This window comes from Meles meles, chromosome 2, assembly GCF_922984935.1.
Source record: "Meles meles chromosome 2, mMelMel3.1 paternal haplotype, whole genome shotgun sequence".
Lineage (NCBI taxonomy): Eukaryota > Metazoa > Chordata > Mammalia > Carnivora > Mustelidae > Meles > Meles meles.
The window spans coordinates 66,358,198-66,378,517 of record NC_060067.1 but is presented as its reverse complement, the minus strand read 5'-3'; the positions used below and the strand labels follow the sequence as shown (position 1 = coordinate 66,378,517).

Here is a 20,320-nt window from a genome sequence, read left to right as displayed (position 1 = left end):
TCAGCAAGGGTGGCGACAGTGACAGCTGCTTTCCCTGATGCTTCCTCGGTCCTTGGACCCGCCAACCCAGGCGATACTGCTGTCCCCATCTGACCGATGATGAGCTAACCTGGGCTCAGGGAGGGGGAGTGGCTCTCCCAAGGCCACACAGCTAATAAGACAGAGCCAGGAGAGACTCCTCACCACTCTGAAAGCCTGTGCTCTCAGCCACCTGTCCCACTATCTCCAGCAGAAGACACACAGGATCCCCATGACGGCAGGGGTCATGAGTCGCTCTCATGCAGTTCTGAGTCCCTGGAGTCAAGGAGAGTATCCAGAATGTGCTCAGGGCTCGGAGAAACTTGCTGAAGAGAGGGAGGAAAGGGGGGGAGGGAGGAGGGGACATAAGGGATGGAGGGGACAGGAGCGATGGAGGGGACAGGAGGGATGGAAGGGACAGGATGGAAGGGAGAAGGCAGGAGGGAGGGAGGGGACAGGAGGGATGGAGGGGACAGGAAGGATGGAGGAGATAAGAGGGAGAGAACAGGAGGGAGGATGGGACAGGAGGGAGAGGACGAAAAGGATGAGGGTGACAGGAGTGAGAGGACAGGAGGAAGGGAGAGGGCAGGAGGGAGGAGGGGACAGGAAGAAGGGAGAGGACAGTATGGAGGGAGGGAGGTACAAGAGAGATGGTGGGGACAAGAGGGAAAGGACAAGAGAGAAGAGGGGACAGGAGAGAGAGGGGCAGGAGAAGAGTCACAATATTTCAGATCAGTAAGGGTCCCAGCTGATGGCACCAGTTCATGTCTGCTTATGTGACAAGTCCTGAAACTCAGCTTCTCCAGGAGCCCCTCCCCCATCCCTTACTTAATTAATCCTGTACGTTCGCTGCCTTCAGGATGCGCTGAGCACCAAAGCCCTTGAGAGGACTCTCTCCCCAGTGCTCTCCTCTGCCGACCCCTCTTTCCCCAAGCCTGGCTCAGGGGCCACCCTCTGGCTCGGGCCCCACTGAACAGGAAGTTGGCCTTGCTTCCCTGAATCCTCCAGGGCCGCGACATCAGTGACGACGGGAACCGCAGGGAACAGACATGGGGAGTTGTAACAGAGGACATGGGTCAGGCCCAGGGAAGAGCAGGTCCCCTGCCGGGTGCCCCCCAGTAACTGCCACCCTCCTCAGCAGAGCTTGGGGAACAAACAGACCCATTTTATAGGCAGGCAAACAGGTTCAGACACAGCGAGTGACTTGCCCAGGTTCCTTCGTGAATGGCAGAGCTGGGACATCCAGAATCGGGGTGCCCATACTTCTCCCAAATATTAGCATTTACCTCCCAACAAAATAACATTCACAGCAAAATAAAAACAGCTAAATCTTCGACCCTCGTGTTTAGCAAATTATACCAAGAGTACTTTGCTGGACCCCGCAGCTCCCTCTTTGTGGATGGGGAAACCAGGGCTCCAAGAAATGGACTCACTGTCCCCGGCACAGGCTAACAACGGCAGAGCCGGAGAGCCCCCGAGATGCCACTCAGCCACCAGCGCATCCCCTGGACACTGCTCGCCCTGTAAACAGGTTTATGGCTTCATCCTTCAAAACACACTCAAGCGAGGTTTATTACATAATAGAAAACAAAGATAGTGTTTTCATATGTTTCCCACTCAGGGAGTTTTATTAAAATGCAATAAATCTCCAGGGCAGAGTGCGACTTTAATGCAAAGGGCAGGGAATCCAGCTCTGTTCTTCTGTAGACTACAGGGAAAGGCAGGGGTGGGGTGGGGGGAGGAAGGGGTATGGGAGGCGAGTGAGGGGAAAAAATGGCACTTTGTGCCCACCCCCAACTCCCCCCTCCCAGGAACTGGGGCTCTGCACTCCACTGGGTCCTGGAGGGGCGAGGAGGGACGAGGCTTTTCGGTCCCATTGTCTCCCCCTCTCCATATTCCACTCTGCCGGTGGGTCTCCCTAAACTATGCGATTGCCCCCATTGTCCCCCTCCAATGTTGCAGCTGTGTGCTCAATCCAATCCACAGCCCCATGCCTAGCTCCCCACCACCTATAGGATAGAGTTGGTCATCTCGTTCGTGCATACAGGACTCCTGGGTCCTACCCTCACAGGCCCCCCAACCTTGTCTCCCATCATTATCTGACCAACCCCTCCCAGCTTCCTAAGATTCCTCCCACCAGGCTGGCTCTTGCCTCCACGTATCCACAGGCAATGTTTCCTCTATCTGGAACGCTTTTCCCCTGCCTGTCCACCTAGAAAACTCCTATTCATCCTTCAAAGCCCAGTTCAGATACCACCTCCTCTGAAATGGCCAGTTGCCCTCTCCTGTAGGTTCCTTCACAGCAGATGTTTGCCCACCTCCCCCCCATCAGTCCCTTCCTCTCTAAAAAGCCTGGTGTCTCATTCACAGCCAATAATCCCAAGGCATGGCAGTGTGCTGGCACCAAGAGAAATTTTTACAAGTGGAGAACCTGGAGATGGGGCCATCTTCTTGGATTTTCCCAGTAAGCCTGATCTAATCACACAGCTCCTGGAAGGGAGGACCTGCCTAAGCTATGGTCAGAGAAAGACAGGAAGTAAAAGAGGGGCCAGAGAGAGGCTGTGCTGGGCAAGGAGGGTGGAGGAGGGCCCATGAGCCAAGGCATGCAGGTGACCTCGAGCAGCTGCAGAAGGCCATGGTAAAGATTCTCCGCTAATGTCTCAGGAAGGGAACACTTGGTTCTAGCCAGTGGGACCCATACCACATCGCACTTGTGCCCTCTGGATCTACGTGGTAATGAACCTGGGTTGTTTTAAGCCACTAGGTGTGTGATAATTTGTTACAGCAGCAAAAGAAAATAAACATATGAGGTGCGCCATCCTGGCCAGTTTCAGGGGGCTCCCCACAACTCTGGGCATCCCCAGCCTCTGTGCCACTGCCTGCCTCTCCTGCTGCCTTGATTCCCGTCCCCTGCTTCACCTCCCTTTCCCTGCCAGGCGAACTTCTATTCATCCCTCAGAACCCGTTTCTAAGGTTCCTTTTATGGGATGCTGTCCCCACATGTCCAGTAAGTTGGGAGGTCACAGCTCCTGAGGCTCAGTCAGGTCTCACAGGGCTTCACAGATGGGGTGGGGGGTGCTTACCCTGGATCCCCTGTTCTCCTCCAGCTCGGTGATGTCCCATGGTGGTGGGGGTGGGCAGACTCCTGTGTTCCGTTCACACTGAGTCTCTGACACCTAGGACGGTGCCTGACACATTTCAGGGCCTCAAGAAGCACCAGGGGAGCAATGGGGCTCTGGCCAGTCAAGGTCAAAGGCCTTCATCCATTTGTAGGGTGCACAGGACAGCACTCCCGGGCCTGGCGGCCTCGGCTTTCCTCAGCTGGAGGAGCAACTGGGACAAGAAGATACTCTCGTGGCGTCTATCTCATCTCCTCCTCCCTAAATGGGGTTCTGATTTCTCCCCAGCTTCCCGCCTGGCCCCGATGCTTCTGAGATGTATGCCAGGATCCCAACACCCCATGATCCAACAGGCACAGAAGGAAGCCCGTGCTCAAGCTTTTACCCTACAAAAGTCCTCAGAGACGTGGGGACAAGGTGTGGGAGGGCCGTTCCCCAGAGCCCAACTTATGTCCTTAGCGGCTGGAAACACAATGACGCCGATGTCTGAAAACAAGGATTTGGTTAAATAAATAAAGTCTCCTGCCGAGAGTTTAGAATACGGCCACTAAAAACAGCAGTCTGAAAACATGCAGGAGCATAGGAAAATGTTTAAGACATAACATGAAACTGGGATCGAAAATTTATAAAACACGTATATATTTGCATCCGAAAAGGACTAGTGAGAACATTCGTCTGAAATATTAACGGCTATAATCTCCTAAGGTGGGTTACCACGGGGTGGTTTTTATGCCCCATCTATGTTACAGTTTCCAAAATCTCTACGTAATCATAGATTATAATTTTTTTGAAATAAGATTTTTTTTTTTTAGGGAGAATTTTCTGGAGAAGAATTTAGCAATATCCTTATCAAGAACAATTTTCTTTTTTTTTAAAAAAAGACTTTATTGGGGCGCCTGGGTGGCTCAGTGGGTTAAAGTCTCTGGCTTCGGCTCAGGTCATGATCCCGAGGTCCTGGGATTGAGCCCCGCATCAGGCTCTCTGCTCAGCAGGGAGCCTGCTTCCTCTTCTCTCTCTCTCTGCCTCTCTGCCTACTTGTGATCTCTGTCTGTCAAATAAATAAATAAAATCTTAAAAAAAAAAAAAAGACTTTCTTTATTTGAGAGTGAGAGAGAGCATAAGCAGGGGAGAGGGGTGGAGGGAGAGAGAGGGAGAAGCAGGCTCCCCACTGAGCAGGGAGCCCGACATGGAGCTCAATTCCAGGATCCCAGGATCATGACCTGAGTCGAAGGCAGGTGCTTCACCAACTGAGCCTCCCAGGTGCCCCTCGAGAACATCTTTCAGGGGGTGGATGGCGGAACGCAGCCCCCGGTTAAGGAAACGTGAAGTGACTACAACGGGTCGTGTTTCTCAGATGCTGATCCTGCTCAGTAAACCCCAGGGGCCTGAGTCTGTTCTACAGTGTGGAGAACACAGAAACCCTGATCCCAGGAGGAGGTGAGCGGCGGGCTGTGGGAGAGGGTTGGGAGAACCCCGGGGAGGTGGCTGGCCCAGCTGGGGAAGGGACATCTGCGCACAGCCAGGACAGGGCCAGGGATGCAGGGCAGAGTTCTTAAGGAGGCTGTCCCCAGGGGGGCCCTTCAAAGAGGGAGCTGGGGAAGTGCTCTAGACAAAATTCTGCAAGTGTACTGAGCACCAAAGAGACAGACCTCAGCTAAATGCAGGCCCAAGAATCAGATCACGACCCCAAATTCACAGGCTGCCCTTCTCCACTGAGCCTCATCCCCCATTTCTCTGGGAGGATCCTAGGGATTGGGAGGCTGTGCTGTGGGCTCAGAGGGACAGGATGGCTTTCGCAGCTGGCTAGCAGCCATCATTGCTGCACCGGGCCTCCTTGCCATTGCTAGATGCTGCAGGGTCTTCCCAAAGGAGGTGGGGTCCTGTGTGCAGTCTTCCAGAGCCTGGAGCTGGCCTTTCCAGCCTGCAGGAATGGGGTCACAGGAACAGGACACAAGAGAGAACAGAAGGGAGAAAAGCACAGGAAGGACGAGGGGTGAGCCCAGATGGCATGTGGCTTCCCCAAGGGCAGACCCTCCCCCCCTCACCCCCAGGAAGCTGGACTCAGGCTTGACCAGGCTGGAGAGGACGAGAATGCTCCTGTCACCTGCCGGGGCCAGCAGCTGTACTCCCTAATGCAGGCTCAGGTCGCCAAAGGTTTGCTGGGGCGAGGGGCATGGGGCGTGCTGTACCAGGGCTGAAACTGGGGGCGGGGGGTGGTAACTGGGGCTACAGGGGAGAAGTACATCCATGCAGGAGGCACCGTGCCAAGAGAGCTGCCCTGGAAGGACAGGGACACTGTAGTGGTGCCAAAGGACTGGACCTTCCTCCAGAAAGTCCTCCTTGACCACCACCCGCTCTACCCAACTGAGTGCAGGCATCTAGCGCTTCCCTGGTTCTCTCAGGTTCATCATGGTGCAGAGTGTATGTCATCGACCTGCATCGTTTGCTCGTCTGTGCCCGCTGCTAAGCTGGGGGTCTTGGGGCTGCTTCACCGTGCCTTACTCCAACCCAGAGCCTGGATGGCTGGATGCAAGGATGGGGGGGGGGGGCTTGGGGGATAGAGGATGGATACATGGGGGATGGAAGGTAGGTGGACGGAAGGATGGGTGGATGGGGGTGGGGGTGGACAGGGGAGGCATGAGAGCAGAGAGAGGACAGATGGATGGATAGAGGGATACGTAGATAGATGGATGCCCAGGTGCCTAGGGTTTGGTGGGTGGACAGGAGATGGATACAGGGTGGATGGAGGCTGGCTGGCTGGATGGATGGATGGATGGATGTGGGGGGTTGGTGGGTGGATGGGGGATGAATATGTAGGAGATGGATAGATCAATGGATGAAGGATAGATGGACAGAAGGGGGATGAACAGATAGGAGATGGATGGTGGAGAGAGGTGAAGGAAGCAAGGGGAAGAGGTTGGGAGAGGGGAAGAAGGAGGAGAATGGGCAGCAGACAGGAAGATAGTCACCACCAGCTGGGAGGAGTCCTGGGAGGGTTGTGGAACAGGGGGAGCCAGGACCTGAGTGAGGACAGAGGGAGCAAGAAGAGCCTCGGGGGCTGGGGATGCGGAGGGACCTCCTCAAATATCTTGTGACCTTCCAGCCACCCCGATTCTTGTTCTAGAGTATTCTACAGGCACCTCAAGGCCTCAGAGCCGACCTCATCAAACTGTTGATTCAAATAGAATTATTTACTGAATAGATTCAACCCTGAAAGCTTTTAATTCAGTGCCTGTCCTGATCCCTGTGTGCTCTGGGTCTTGATTAAATCAAGCTCAGGCCCCCACAGTGATGCTGAAGCCCACGGAGAGGCCGGTGGGGGAGGGAGGACACCTACTAAGTGCCAGGCATCCACGCATTAGCTGCTGTCCTCACGTTGCCATCTCCAGCTCAGGGGAGACAGGAGACGATGCAGCGAGGCAGGGAGGTCTCAGAGCCCAAACGGAAGCGCGATGCATGCAGGGCACGAACCACACAGCAGCTGGGCCCGAGTTAGCCTCAGGGAGAAGCCCCTTGAACTCTAAGGCTGCCCCGCCTTCCGAGAGGGACTCCCATTGGCCCAGTGCGTCCCCGTTCGCCCTGACGCTCGGGGCCCGAGGGACTGCCATAGTCTTGGGAAGGGCGTGCCCCATCTCTGTCCACCTCACCCTGGGACATTGAGACACATGGACATCCCCACCCACTGCCATGCATGTCTGCAGGGCAGGACCTGGAGGCTGCTTTGTATCAGTGCACATGGAGAGGTCCTCAGAGGACTGGGGCTCACTGCCTCGAGCACCCCAGACCCTGCGTTCCCAACACAGAATGCTCAAATTCTATCCAGGGAGACAGCATAGGACCGCAGAACCCACTCTGATTTTAAGCAGGGTTGGGTAACAATGCGATAACATCCTACAAGAACAGAAGTGATCTCAACACCTCAAATGCCAACTCCACCAGAACGCAAAATCCATGAAACAGAGCTTCCCAAAGTCGGTGCCCAGGAAACCCGGTCCTAGGAAATGCTCAGCGGAACAAAAATGCAATAATACATACATATTAAAATGCATAAATAAAATGGAATTGAAATTAATCTGATTTAATTTAAATTTAAAATGAAGTAACATTTAAATAAAATCAAAATGAAAGAGCGCGTGAAAGAGCGCGGTCTTGGATGAGATGGAGAAACTCCTCCCAAGTCCCCCCAGGAGATGTACGAGGGGCGCTGGCATGTCAGAGATGCCCAGAGTCCCGAGGCAAAGAAACCTGGTTGATTTTCAACCCTAGACGTTTTCCCAAACTTATAGGACCACAAAAACGTGTTTTCTCACCAAACCCCTATGACCAATGTGATATTTGCAACAGTCACTCAGCAAACATTGACATTGCTCCTCTCCCTTCCCCCACTGGGGTTGGGATGAACCCTGCGAGTTGCTTTGGTGGACAGAATTCTAGCAGATGGGAGGTGAGCAGAAGCCATGAATGTGCTCGTGGGGTTGGCCTGGTTCTTGAGAGGCCATGTGGTGCACGGGAAGAACGTGTCCCCATGACCTCCGTCCTGTCAGCCTGGTCCCAGAACAAACACAGAGGGAGCAGGCCATGCCCATCAGCTTGAAGCCTGTCCACACTCCGTGCAAGGAAGCCAAGCCAGTCCACCCAGGGGCGTGAGGGTAAGTATGCGGTTCACACGGTTGAGCTCAGGGTGACTTGTTAGGCGCCCTTATCGCCCACAGAATGACTCTTCTAAGAATCGCGCACAAAATAACGTGGCAAAGAAAAACACTCGTAAGAGGCATCACTCTGATAAGCTATCTGGAAAGAGGTGTACCTGGGGGGCTCCATCAATGAAGCATCTGCCTTCTGCTCAGGTCATGATCCTGGGGTCCTGGGATTGAGCCCCGAGACTGGCTCTGTGCTCACTGGAGTCTCGCTCTCCTTCTGCCCCTTCCCCTTACCTGTTCTCTCTCTCTCCCTCCCTCCAAAAATAAATAAAGTCTTTTTAAAAAGAAGCCATTGGGAGAGAATGAACAGCGCCTGCTGGGAGCCTTAGAATCAAAGGTCCTGGAGAGCATCTGGGCTCTTCGCAGCAGAGAGGCAGGGTTTAAGAAAACGTTAAGCCCCCCAGAGGAAAAAGATGGGTGACCCTAGCAGGTGAATCCAAGGGGAGGAAACCTGACAAGTCACTATATACAGAGAAAGTCCAGGCTCATGAAGAGTCACAAAGATGAGAAATAAACAAAAATGCGAAATCACAAAGATGAGATACACTCTCACACCCGCCCGAGTGCAGACACACGAAGCCTGATGGTTGTGGAGACGTGGAGCGGGCATCCCTCGGCGGACAGACGGGCAGCAGGGATCGGAGAAGGAAGCTGGAGACGCATGTGGGGACGCTCACGGCAGCCCTGATGGGAATAACAAAATCGGGGGTGGGGGGAATCCTCACACTCCCCCAGCAGGGGGACGCAGACATCAGCCAGCTAACGTGTGCTGCATGGAGAGATTACCAAAACCGAGTTGGGAATACAAATCAGATTTCGAAAGGCACCATGATGTCATTTATGTCAATTATGTCAATTTAAACACGCTGAACAGTAGAACCCAGCGACGGTGGACGGATGCACGCGCGTGTCGTTCACAGAGAATGCACACTCGGGGACGGTCCCCGCCAGTTTCAAGACGGTGGTTTCTTCTGGGTGGGCGATGGCGGGGTGTGGGGGATGGGAGGAGAGAGGAAAGAGCTGGGCTTGATCAGAATCTGTAAGAGTGTGTTTTTCGAAGAGATAGAAATCCCAGGCAGGAAAAAAAAATTAACATCTATGACAGTGAGGGACCCGGTACCGGGCTAGCCCAGGCTCTGCTCTCAGCTTCCGTGGCTTCACCCAGACTGTTCCTGCCCATCACCCACTAGCACCCACCAGCCAGGTGACCCCAAATAGCTGCCGGGGAGGTGGAGGGGGTCACGAACGTCTGCTCCAGGCTGCGGGCCCCAGGTGGGCTCGGCTGCAGACTTGGCCTCCACTGTTTCAGGGCTGCCCCTTCTTCTGTTTGCCCAGGAATGGTCTCAGTCTTCAAACGGTCTGCCCAGTGTCCTGGGAACCCCCTCAGTCGCATTGGCCACCCCATGTCTCCCAGCTTCTAGAGGAACAGCCCCAAACCAGGAGAAGGACCAAGCAACATCCTCCTGCAGGCCGGGAATGGGAGCACAGGAGCCCTACACACCATGCCGTTCTTAGCTCCGTGTTCCAAACGCTATTTATCTTTCCCTTGAAACTGTCACGGCTCTTCCCCGGAATGGATACAAGCCATATCATCTCTCCGCAGGACCACGAGCACCCACGCTCTACACCTGCCACTGTAGCTTACAGCCCTGCCCGTTGAATCCCTTGTGCCCGGACAAGGAGGGCTGGGCTGCCCCAGTGTCAGCCTTGGGAAGCCACCGGGGACGAGGGAATAGGACCAGACTGTGGGCATGTGTGCTTCTCACATCCCCGGAGCCCTGCAACGGCAGAGGCTGGGAGGGGCAGCAGGGGGAGAGGGGAGGAGCTGGGAAGGGCTATGGGGCTCCACCATGGATGGAGCAGCAGAAAGGGAATATGGCTGAGAATGGAGAACCAGGGGTGGGGGCAAGAGCCATTCAGGAAGTCGGATCTGGGTGGTGTGGCCAGAGGGGACATGACCATGCCGGGAGCTGAACAGCAGAGCCAAACCCACATGTCCATGGCCGACCTCCAGAGATGGTGCACGGCCTCCTTTGGAAAAGGGGCAGTTATAGATGTAATTAAGTTAGAGTTTGTGAGATGAGATCACCCCGATCACCTGGGCCGGTCCTAAATCCAATGTAATTGTCGTCGTAAGGCACAAACAGAGGACAGACACACAGAGGAGAGGCAACGGGGATGGGGCCTGGAGTCCGCTCAGCCCCAGAAGCTGAAAGAGGGGGAAGGACCCTGCTCTTGAAGCCTCAGGGGCAGCCCGGCCCTGCCCACACCTCCATCTCGGGCTCTGGCCTCCAGGGTGGGGGGAGAAAGAATTCCTGTCACTTCCATCCTTTGTTCCAGCGGCCCCAGGACCTTCTCACAGACTGGACATCAGGCAAGTGCTGGGCAGGCTGGTCTGAGCGAGAGTGGTCCTCCTGCTGCTAATCGCCCTGGGATACCACTTCAGAAAGTGAAGCCTCCTGAAGGAGGTGAGCGGGTATAAACATCGAAGACAAGGGTAACCAACATGGTTTCTCAAAACCTCCTTCTCTCCCACCTCATTTAAAACATCAGGACAGAAAGGAGGAGGAGGAAACCACATGTCTACGTGCTTTACAGCGGTGCCGTGGCAAGCGTCAGAAGGAACCCATTCCAGCACGATTTCGAGACCCCAGAGCGCCCTGCTGCAGCCACAGGCCAACAGGGACAAGCTGGAAACAGATGCGTGAAGAACGCGAGACATTATTCCAGGTCTGACTCTATAAACACGACCGCGTGAGAAAGATAAACAGAGGAAGGAATGGCGCTGAACAGGGAAGGGGGTTGCTTCTGACATGACTAATTCCTTTGCATGTATTTTTAATAAAGGAGAGGAAATGTCTGCATACAATGATGAGAACACGGAGAATTAAAGTCTGTTGATTCGCTCTGGAGAAAACCTCCATTGAGACCGTGCACCTTTCTAGGGACGTTTCGGGTCGAGTCAGCTTGCTGGGCGTGCACAGTCTTCCAGACAGGGACAGGTCAGGACCCAAGGCTCGGGGTGGAGCAGAGGGACCCTCCCTCCCCCGCCGTCCCAGCGGCCCCGAGGTGGGTGGTTGTCCTCTCTCTCGGCTTTTCTACCCGCATCTGAAGAATGTGAGCCTGGAGTCCATAAGCAAGAAGGCCCAGTCCCCATACCCCAGGGCTGGCCCAAAGCCACTCTCCCCACCGTGTCCCCCACGAGGATGGGCAGCTTAGTCCCGTGGGCACAAATTAAACCGAGGAGGGCTGTTCACTGTCAAAACAACATCTACGACACCTCCATCTCCTCCGTGTGCGGCCCATGGAGATGCTGCCGAGAGCGGAAGACCCCGGGCTTTGGATGGTTGGGGGGTACTAAGGAAGAAGTCCCCCACTTTAGAACTCAGCTGGCATGCGGCAGGCAGGGCCGACGAGGGGACTGCAGAATTCTGCTTGGGGGAAGAGAAGACTCGGGTGCCTCTGTTCTCTGCATAACCCAGGCACCCATCCTTGGACCATCCTCCCAGCGAGGGGAACGGCCTCCATGGGCCAGCCCTTCCCCAGGGAGCCTAAACCTGAAACCAGTCCCAGAGCACAAACCCTCAAAGGGCTGCCACGAGAGGGGTAAGAAAAACCCATGGCAGTACGTGCGGCTTACTCCCCAGACCCGGCGCCATCAGGACCACCAGTGACCACACCAGCTGGCCCCCAGGTGACACCATCCTCATACAACAGGAAAAGGACCCAGCTTAAGGTGCCATTTCAACACCTTCCCAAAGGCTCGTAGGAATCCAACAAGAGCCAACGGAATCAATCATCATGCTCCTGCCCTAGGAGCAAAGCCAAAAACCAAAAAAAAATATCAGCTCAAGGCCCCCCCACCCCAACACACACACACACACACACACACACACACACACACACACACACACACGGGACTCCTGATGAGCAGGTCTGGGTGTTGTTCATGGATTTCAAATAACAAAATGAATTAATTATTCCTTGAGAAACACATCTTAAAAACCAAAACGGCTCAACACCCAGGAAACATGGGAGCGACAGGAAACAGGATCCTTGCCTAAGAAAAGCTTTGCAAGGACGGCGCGAGACGCTGGGAGCCTCCCTCCCGGCTGCCTGGGTGAGCGGGTGTAAACATCAAAGACAAGAGTAACCGACATGATTTCTCAAAATCTCCTTCTCTCCCACCTCGTTCAAAACATCAGAATGGCTGCTTCTTGGGCTGAATTCACATCTCACGTAGAAAGAGAGACCCCCCCCCCCTATTTATTCCCCAAGCTCTTCAGCTAAGCCAGAGAGAAAGAAACATGTCTGAACAATGAGGGGAATCTCGTATTTGGTGGACTCTGAGAGCCACATCTGAGAGCCACGGGCAGAGGGCATTTGCGCACTGACCTGAATTCACGATGCAAACTGTCTTCCCCCGGGGAGGAGAAAAGGAAGTGGGGGGAGGACACACGGAAAGAAAAGCCAGCAAAGACACTTTCTATAGGGCTGTCTCTTCTCCAAGGCTGTGTGGGCCCACGGGGGACACTCTCAATCGCCTTCCGTGTCTCCTATGTGCATTGTGCAGCCAAAAGGAAAGTTGGGAGACCACATCAACTCACAGGGCTGCTCCTGCTGGCATGGGGGTGGGGTCTTGGCCCTCAGCCTGGGGAGATGCACAGATGCATAAAGAGGGGTGACTTACCGCCACAGAGAACTTTCCAGAACCTTCCCCATGTCTGCATGGTAATACTTCGTCAGGATCAAGATCACCTGTGGTGGCAACAGAGAGAAATCAGTGGGTTTCACGGTTCTGAACGAAGAGGGATAAGAAGACACCCCCCCACCGCTGCCCAGGATTTAGGGTGCTGTGCTGAACATCAGTTGCCTGTACCCTTCTGGCGGGCTCTCTGGGGGGGGCCCTCCGGCCACCCTGAAGCAGAGCGCCTTGAGTCTAGGCTCTGAAACCTCACCCCACTCTTCACAGTGACTTTGGGAACATCCCAGTCCTGCGAGGTCCACCCGGTCGCTGCCAGGAAACATTCAAAGCCAGCTCTGGACCTTCTCAAACTGGGGTCAAAGGGACGCCGAGGTGGTGGCCCAGACTAGGCACAGAACGCATCTGACAAGGGTTCCGAAGATGGGGACTTGGAGACCAACCAAGAACGCCCGCCGGGGCTGCACCCAGGACAAGAGGAGGCCCCAGAACGGCGGGCTGTGGTTACCCCCCTCCCCCACCCACCCCACCCCCCAGCGAGCTCTGGCTGATGGCAGAACCAGCGACGGGCTGTGGAAGGCCCGAGAGCAGCCGAGCGGGCCAGTGGCGGGCCACACATAGTCGGGGACACACACACTCATGCGAGGGAGGCCGAACAGCTCATCACGCGCGCACTGGGCCCGTGTACCAGAGCCTGCGCCATCTCACGCCCCTGAGGAAAAGCGACTGTTCCTTCTGATGAAAACACCTGCGTCTAAGAGCACCAGAAAGTTCTCACAGAACAACAGAAAGGAAGTGAGGACAGGCCTTGCCCAGGGGGAAAAAGCGCCTTCTCCCCAATTATTTCACTGGCCGATGTATTTTCCCATACATCAAATTTCATTTCACTTGCTGTCAGTCCCTATTAGCTGCTCCGAACACTCCCGTTGCCATGGGAACCCCAGGAGGTAACCGGGGAACACCCACCCCCCAGCAGAGCCATTACCCCAGCTAATCTGAGGTCACCACCCCAGCCATCCCTGAGTTTGGTTTCTTGCCGCCAGCACGACCTCCTCAACTCTCGGGTTTGGGGGCGCAGCTGTCCCCCGACATGGTCTGCCTGATCGTCCTCTCCCCGGTGATGAAAGCAGGGAAGGCATGAGGAGGGGACGCCGGCCACGACGGGATAGTGTGCATCCTAGAGGCAGCAATGATCAAAAACCAACTCGAGGCCCCATCCACAGAGATGCGATCAGCCCTGCCTTGCTTGGGAACAAAGCGATTTTCTCCTGCCGGGCTCTCAGGCTGCCCGAGCCGAGCGGGAATCCTCTGAAGACCAAGGGAGACAGGCAGAGTGACAGGGCCTGGACGTGCAGGAGACAAGCGTATTTTTAACCTATTGATTTATATTTCATAGTCTCACTGTTCCCAGAGGGGATTTCGAGGAGCTGGAGTGTGACAGCTGGAAGGACCTCAAAGTCTGTTTAATGCAGCCCCTCCAGGGTGAAATCCTCAAGCCAACATCCTTATCAAGCCCCAGCCATTTCAGCCTTGCCCACACACTTGGGCGGGGAGCTCACCCCCTACATGGCACTTCAGCCCTTCTGCCCTTCTGCAGGCTGAGCTCCTTGTCTGGGGGTTTCTGCTGCTGGGACTGTTCCTGCCCTGGGGTCCCTTTCCAGGCAGGGCTAGTGTCCCTCCCACCCCCTTCTGGGTGGGGCTCTCCACTTAGGCCCAGCACTTTCATATTCCCCGTACCAACCCTACTGGGCCTTCTGGACCCTCTTCCCACTGTCACTCCAAATTCCTTGGGTCATTCCTACAGGACTCTCAGATCTCAGTCTAAGTGATAGCACCTCCCGGAAGGCTCCTGGACCCCTCCCCTGGTTCAGTGCCCCCCACACTTCCCAGACACTACGCTCTCCCCTCCAACACCCTCCCAGGGCCAGTTCCCACCACATGATCATGAGCCCTTTGGGGGAGGGGGCTGTGTCTTGCCTCGGGTCCCAGCGCTGGGCATGCCTCCTGCTGACATGACTAAGGCCTGTTTCCACCTGGGACCCACAGGCCCCTCATCATCCGCACTAACTGATGAAGGAGCCAAAGCAGAGGGAGGGTAAGCCCTGTGCGCACAGCCGGTGAGCACCTGGGCCAGCCTGGGAGCCCAGACGGTGTGTCCTCCGCACTCGGGGTGAGGCTGGGTCTCGGCCATCTGTGCGCAGATACTGTCCTGAAATTCTCACCAGGGTTTGAACAAGGTTCCCGTGTTTTCGTTACTGTTTGAAAGTCATTACAAAAAACTAAAAAGTATGGCCTGCCTTTGGGGGATGGGGAGGCAGGGGTTCCTCCATGAACAGCTTTGAAAAAGAAATATCCTGTAACTATTTTCCAGTGGCTGGCCTATTCCTGCAGCTCTGGGTGCTTTGATCTGGTGGGAGAAAAGTCTGGAACAGGAGTTGGGGCTTCTAGCTCCCAGCTGTGGCCAATGGTTTCCTCTCATCCCTGAGGTGGCCAGAGCCCAAGGAGGAAACCAGGATTGGAGAACACCCCTGCAGGGGGAGGGCAGGTCCCTCGGGTCCCAGGTCACCCCTGTGTCTCCTCCCCGCACTGCCAGTCCCCCAGGCCCAGGAGGTGTCATGGGATCATGGCAGGGATTCTGCTCCTGACAGATGTCCCATCCCCTGGGTCCAGCCAACCTGTGACCCCAGGAAGAGAAGCCGAGCTCTCTGGACTTCCCAGGCCTGCTGATCCTTGTGGCTGCTGGGCTGTGGGTTCCATCGGGGGCAGGGGGGACGTGATCATTCCACCTGAATTCGCAGAGCTTAGCACAGAGCAAGAGTTCACCAGTATTCATTGAATGAATGAATGAATGAATGAATGAATGAATGAATATCCCTTTCTAGAAGCTGATCCAGGGCAGAGGCAGAATCTGTCAGGCGGAGGCCACAGCCAACCCTAGCTGACCCCACTAACCCCTGCTGTCAGGGGCTCCCTCCAGAGCCCATCCATCTCCTTCTGACACCAGCAAACACCACCCAAGGGTCCAGAACTCGCCCCGTTCTTGAGGTCCCCAGCTTGTCCACAGTGATGCCTTCCAGCCCTCAGGAGAGGGATCTCAAGAATTCTGGTGGGGGGAGCCCACCGCCTTCCCAGGGACAGCATACATGAGGTGTCCCCAACCGAGTGTCCCAGGAAGCCAGGACCAGCGGGCTGGTGTGCGACCCAAGCAGCCCCCCCAAGGCCCCCACTTGGTTTAATGCTCTGCTGTCCCCATCTTGAAATTCTTAAAAATGTTTGAACAAAGGGCCCTATGTTTTCACTATGCGTTGGACCCTGGGAATAGCATAGCCGGGCCTGATGTTCCCCAGTCTGAATCCCCCTCCAGCCCCTCGCAGAGCTGGAGAGACAGTGTCCGTGGAAACCCCGTTCTACCCGAGCCTGCTGGATCTCATCTCCTGGTCAGGGAAGCAGCAGGGCGGACCAAGGTGGGAGGCTGTAGGAGGCATCAGATTGAACACCGGAGCCCAGGAGGACCTGGGATGGCTTCATCCAATGCCTGCCTTTGGAAATGGAGAAACAGATTCAAAGGATGGAAGTGTGCTCAGCAGGGGCAGGCCTGGTCCCCCAAGAGCCCCATCCGGGGCCCAGGAATAGCTTCCACAGAAGGGAGCCATGGGCCTCGCCAGCCTGCCCCTCCACTGAATGGCAGCCCAGGGCTCTCTCTCCAAGAAGGAAAAGAAACCCTAACTCATGCAGAGACCTTCTGCAGGTCGTGGGGCCAATTCCAGACCTAGATGGTGAGTCACTGTCCCCATGACCCTCAGGGACATGCCCTTCACTCCTCAGGCTCTTCAAGGAGCCTATACAATACACTTAGAAACAAGGCAGCAGGTCTGTCCCTCAGAGCCCCTGCAAGGGGCTTCTGGAAACAGCCCTGCTGGAGGAACCAGCAGAGTCGCCCACCAGCAGGGAACACGTAAGGGGCATGAGCAGATCTGCTGGTTGGAGAGGAGGCTGGCTCACGGTAGGGAGCGCTGGGGCCCAGGGCTGCAGAGCCCAATGGCACAATAAGGAGCATCTCCACCTGCAAACAGCATTCACCTTCGTCAGGTGCCGCAGGCATGACTGCACCCACGTCTCCAACGGAATCCAACAAACGAGGAGGGTGCAGTGTATGGGGACAAGCCTGGCCCTCCAAGCCTCAGTTTCCTTAGCTGCGCATGGGAGCGGACTTAGTAGGGCATCCATGGCTGCTGGGAGGGTGACATCCATCCACATGGGTTTCCACCAGAAATCAGAGCACAGGTATCCCGGGCCCCAGGCCCCCTCCCCCTGCATGGCCATGGGCACGTGTCCACATCAGCTGTTTCTGTATCCTGGGGAGGGAGCTCCCACAGCAGCACTGACCAGGGGCCCTGCTGCGGCCACCTGTGAAGCACGGGGCCCCCGCCCATGGCCAGCACACAGCCAGGCCTCATTTGGCTGTGCAGTCTTGAGTGGAGATGCAAGCCCTTTGTGTGGGCGGATCACTGAGCCCTGTGCCTTCTACGGGCTCAAGAATAATCCAAGAAAAGTAACAGATACTCTGGCTCAGTTCAGCTGTCCATCAATAAGCCCCCTGCACACTAATGAGTCTTCCCCTGCTCCTGCCCCCACCCCTGCCAATTGGGACAGGGCCGGCCCGTGTCAGGTGAGGTCCTCGCTGCTCACAGCGGGGTCTGTGCCCAGGCATGCACACTTCCCCAGAGCTCCCAGAAATGCAGAACCCAAATGGAGCCCCACCCCAACCTGCTGGCTCAGAATCTGTATTTTAACCTTAATGTTTAAGAAACCACACTGACATATCTCTGTACGCAAAAAAAGGGCCTGAGTCCCCATCTGCTCATCCCCATCAGAAGCCCAGACAGGGGAGGGGTCCAGACCAGGGACACCTGCAGAAGCCCACCCTGGTTCTCTGCCCCATGGTGCACTGAGCCCCACAGGAGAGATGCTGAGGATGGGAAGGAGGCTAGTGTCTTCCCCCATGCACCGACTGTGCCCATTACACAGAAGAACACACTGAGAACAGAGACATAAAACAATAGCTCCTAGATGATACAGCTAGCATTCGATGTGGGTACACAAAGAATAAATGAGGCATCCAGTGTTGAGAAAAGGGAGGTCAAAGAAGAAGGCAGAGATAAGATGTATTATGGTGACTTCGAGTATTCATTCAACAAACAGTCTCATCGCTCACTATGGCCAGCAGGGGGAGCCACAGAGAAGGAGCAGCCAGGTCCCCTGGGCCCATGGATGAGGACCTACCCTCCACACTCAGGCTTCCAGGATGCCCAGGAGAGCGCGCCAAGGTGTGTTCTGCGGTCTGTAAACACAGGTTGCCGCACAGAAAGGGTGGAAGCCCACCCACACCTGGGGATCCTCGCACACACAAAGGGATGCTTTCTGTCCCGAGCTGTGAGCTAAGACGTCCTCCTGGGGGTGCCTTTGTGGAGGCCCGATCCAGCCCCAGCACCTCACAACCTGTTCCAAAAAATGATGAGCTTGGGGGGAGGGCTGCTCCTGGGCCCCAGCAGGAGGGCGCCTCTGGTAGCAGATGGTGGCAGCTGCTTTCATCGGCCCCAACAGCCCATGCTGGTGGAGGAGGCTGGTCTACAGCTGGCAGGGAGGGAAGGTGATAGAAGGTGACGGACATCACGATGGTCTCCCAGCGCCAGCAGGCCCTTCCGGAGGCTCCCTGGGGCTGGGGGCTCCAGCCCGGGCCAGGGCATGTGTGAGACGGCAGCTTGCCGGCTGGCCTTTATGTGAGGCCCGTGGGCCCTGGTGTCACCCTCTACCTGTACTCGGAAGGATGCTGGTCCAGGGCAGAGAGAGAAGGCTCGCAAAGGAGCCACAAGAGGCCGGCACCTGCGACAGGCTGCCGGTGGGTGTGTAAGACACACTCATGGTGAAACCAACACCTCACAGCTCACCAAACCGCAGCCCGTGGACGCTGTGGCCTGGCAATGCCCCCCGCCCCACCCCAGGGCACTGCTCTGCAGATGTTCTTGTGCGTATGGAATGATGGATATCCAAAGTCATTTCCTGCGACACCATAATCGGGAGAGACTGGAAACGGGCCGGGATAGATGGCCCGCAGCACGGCCACCCTCGGGAGCACCTCACAGCCGTAGGGAGGAGGAAGGAAGGCCTGTGAATGGCACGGACGGGCCTCCAGAACGCCCACTCAGTGAACAGAGCCACCATTAACTGTTAACACACAAGAGATGTAAAAACCACCAGATCATGGCCCACTTGGAAAGAGTTAAAATGGTGAATTCGAGGTCACTCGAATGTTATCTCAACTGAAAAACTGACGGGATCGGCGCTGGACGGGATCGGGGCTGGACGGGAGCAAACCTACTCTTGGGTGTTGGAGGAGACACGGGAAGGAGGGCAGGTTCTCACCAGAGACCTATTACGGCTGCTGACACTGAGCCCTGGGCTGAGTCACCTGCTGTGTGTTCACACCTCAGGCACGTGTGCACGTACTGGGGTCACACACACACACCCCCCGGCATGCTGTCACCCCGGTAGCTAAGGCTGACGTTCCCCAGCCCTCACATTGAGGAGTCCTTCTCCCTCCTGTCCTCAAAACCTGATAAAGAGGCTCATTTTTATGCCGGGGGACTGGCACCCATGGAAGGGTGAAGACTAGACCCTGATGAACGCATTCAGTCGGCGCTCCATAAATGTCCATTCTCTCTCTCTCTCCCAGCAAAGTCATTCGAGAAACCCGATCCTGAGTTGGGGGGTGGCTGGACTGTGAAGGGACACGGAAGGTACTGGGCCAGGTGACAATGCACTCAGGCAGGGTCACCCTGACCAGACCTGGCTGTGAGCCCCAGCGGGGGAAGGGTGTCGGACCCTGCCCCAGGCAAGCACAGGGGCCTTGTTCCACTGCCCACAGATACAACACAGCACGAGAGAAGGAACACACATTCCCATCCTTTCTGTCTCCAAACAGCCCTGCAAATCGGCACCATCATTCCCACCTCCTGGATTAGAAGTGGAGGTGTGGACGGGGTGGGGGGGTGACCCCCAGGGTGTGCTCGAGAGACAGCAGAGCTGGAGTCAGGCTGGTCTAAGGCCAAGACCATGACTTTTTCTAGAACAGCACCCTGTGGAGCTCTCCCCAGCCTAAATGAGAGAGGAGGGGCTTCCCATGGACTCACCATGCACGTCTTCCCCCCAAACCAGCAGGCAGGGTTGGCCCATACCCTGTACCCCGGGAAGACAGCAGGGCTCAGCTCTGCACAATTCCAACCCAAGAGTCCCTCCTCAAAGAAGCAATCTGGTCCATTTAAGGGAGTTGCTTCTGCATTTATCTACCAGGGAGAGGAATCCTGTTTCTCTCTGCCCAAGACCCCTAGGGGAAAGACAGGGAATAGCTGGGCTCAGAAAGCCGTGTGGCACATGCTGATTCTCCATGGACCAGACCTTGGTCAAGCCCACCATCTCCCTGTAGACACCAAGGGCTGCTGGCTTAGGCCATTGGCTAGCTCTCAGCCACGCCTGCCACCGACCCCAGGAGCCTCACCCCCTCTCCGTCTACTTCATGAAGTCTCCGTGATTCTCTCAGCTGGTGGGATCCCCCAGGCCCCAGGAGTACCCTGGGTACCCAGGTGGTAGTACCCAAGTTAGTACCCAAGTGGGCCTACTTGTTAAGCCGTTGCTAGCATGAGGCATCTCCCTCCAACAGAATCTTCCACGGAGCAGAAAGCCTAGCTCCTGCCACTTGACAGAGACCTCCCCCTGATGCAGCC

General features: G+C 55.9%; 1 protein-coding gene across 1 annotated transcript in view; it reads right to left on the bottom strand.

Moving 5' to 3' along the window:
• The window catches only part of SORCS2 (sortilin related VPS10 domain containing receptor 2), a 432,949-nt gene that overhangs the window by 252,352 nt on the left and 160,277 nt on the right, over window positions 1-20,320 (bottom strand). The window contains exon 2 of the mRNA XM_045998356.1: window positions 12,528-12,595. Coding sequence (XP_045854312.1) covers window positions 12,528-12,595 — 68 coding nt within the window. The remainder of the gene's footprint in view (window positions 1-12,527; window positions 12,596-20,320) is intronic.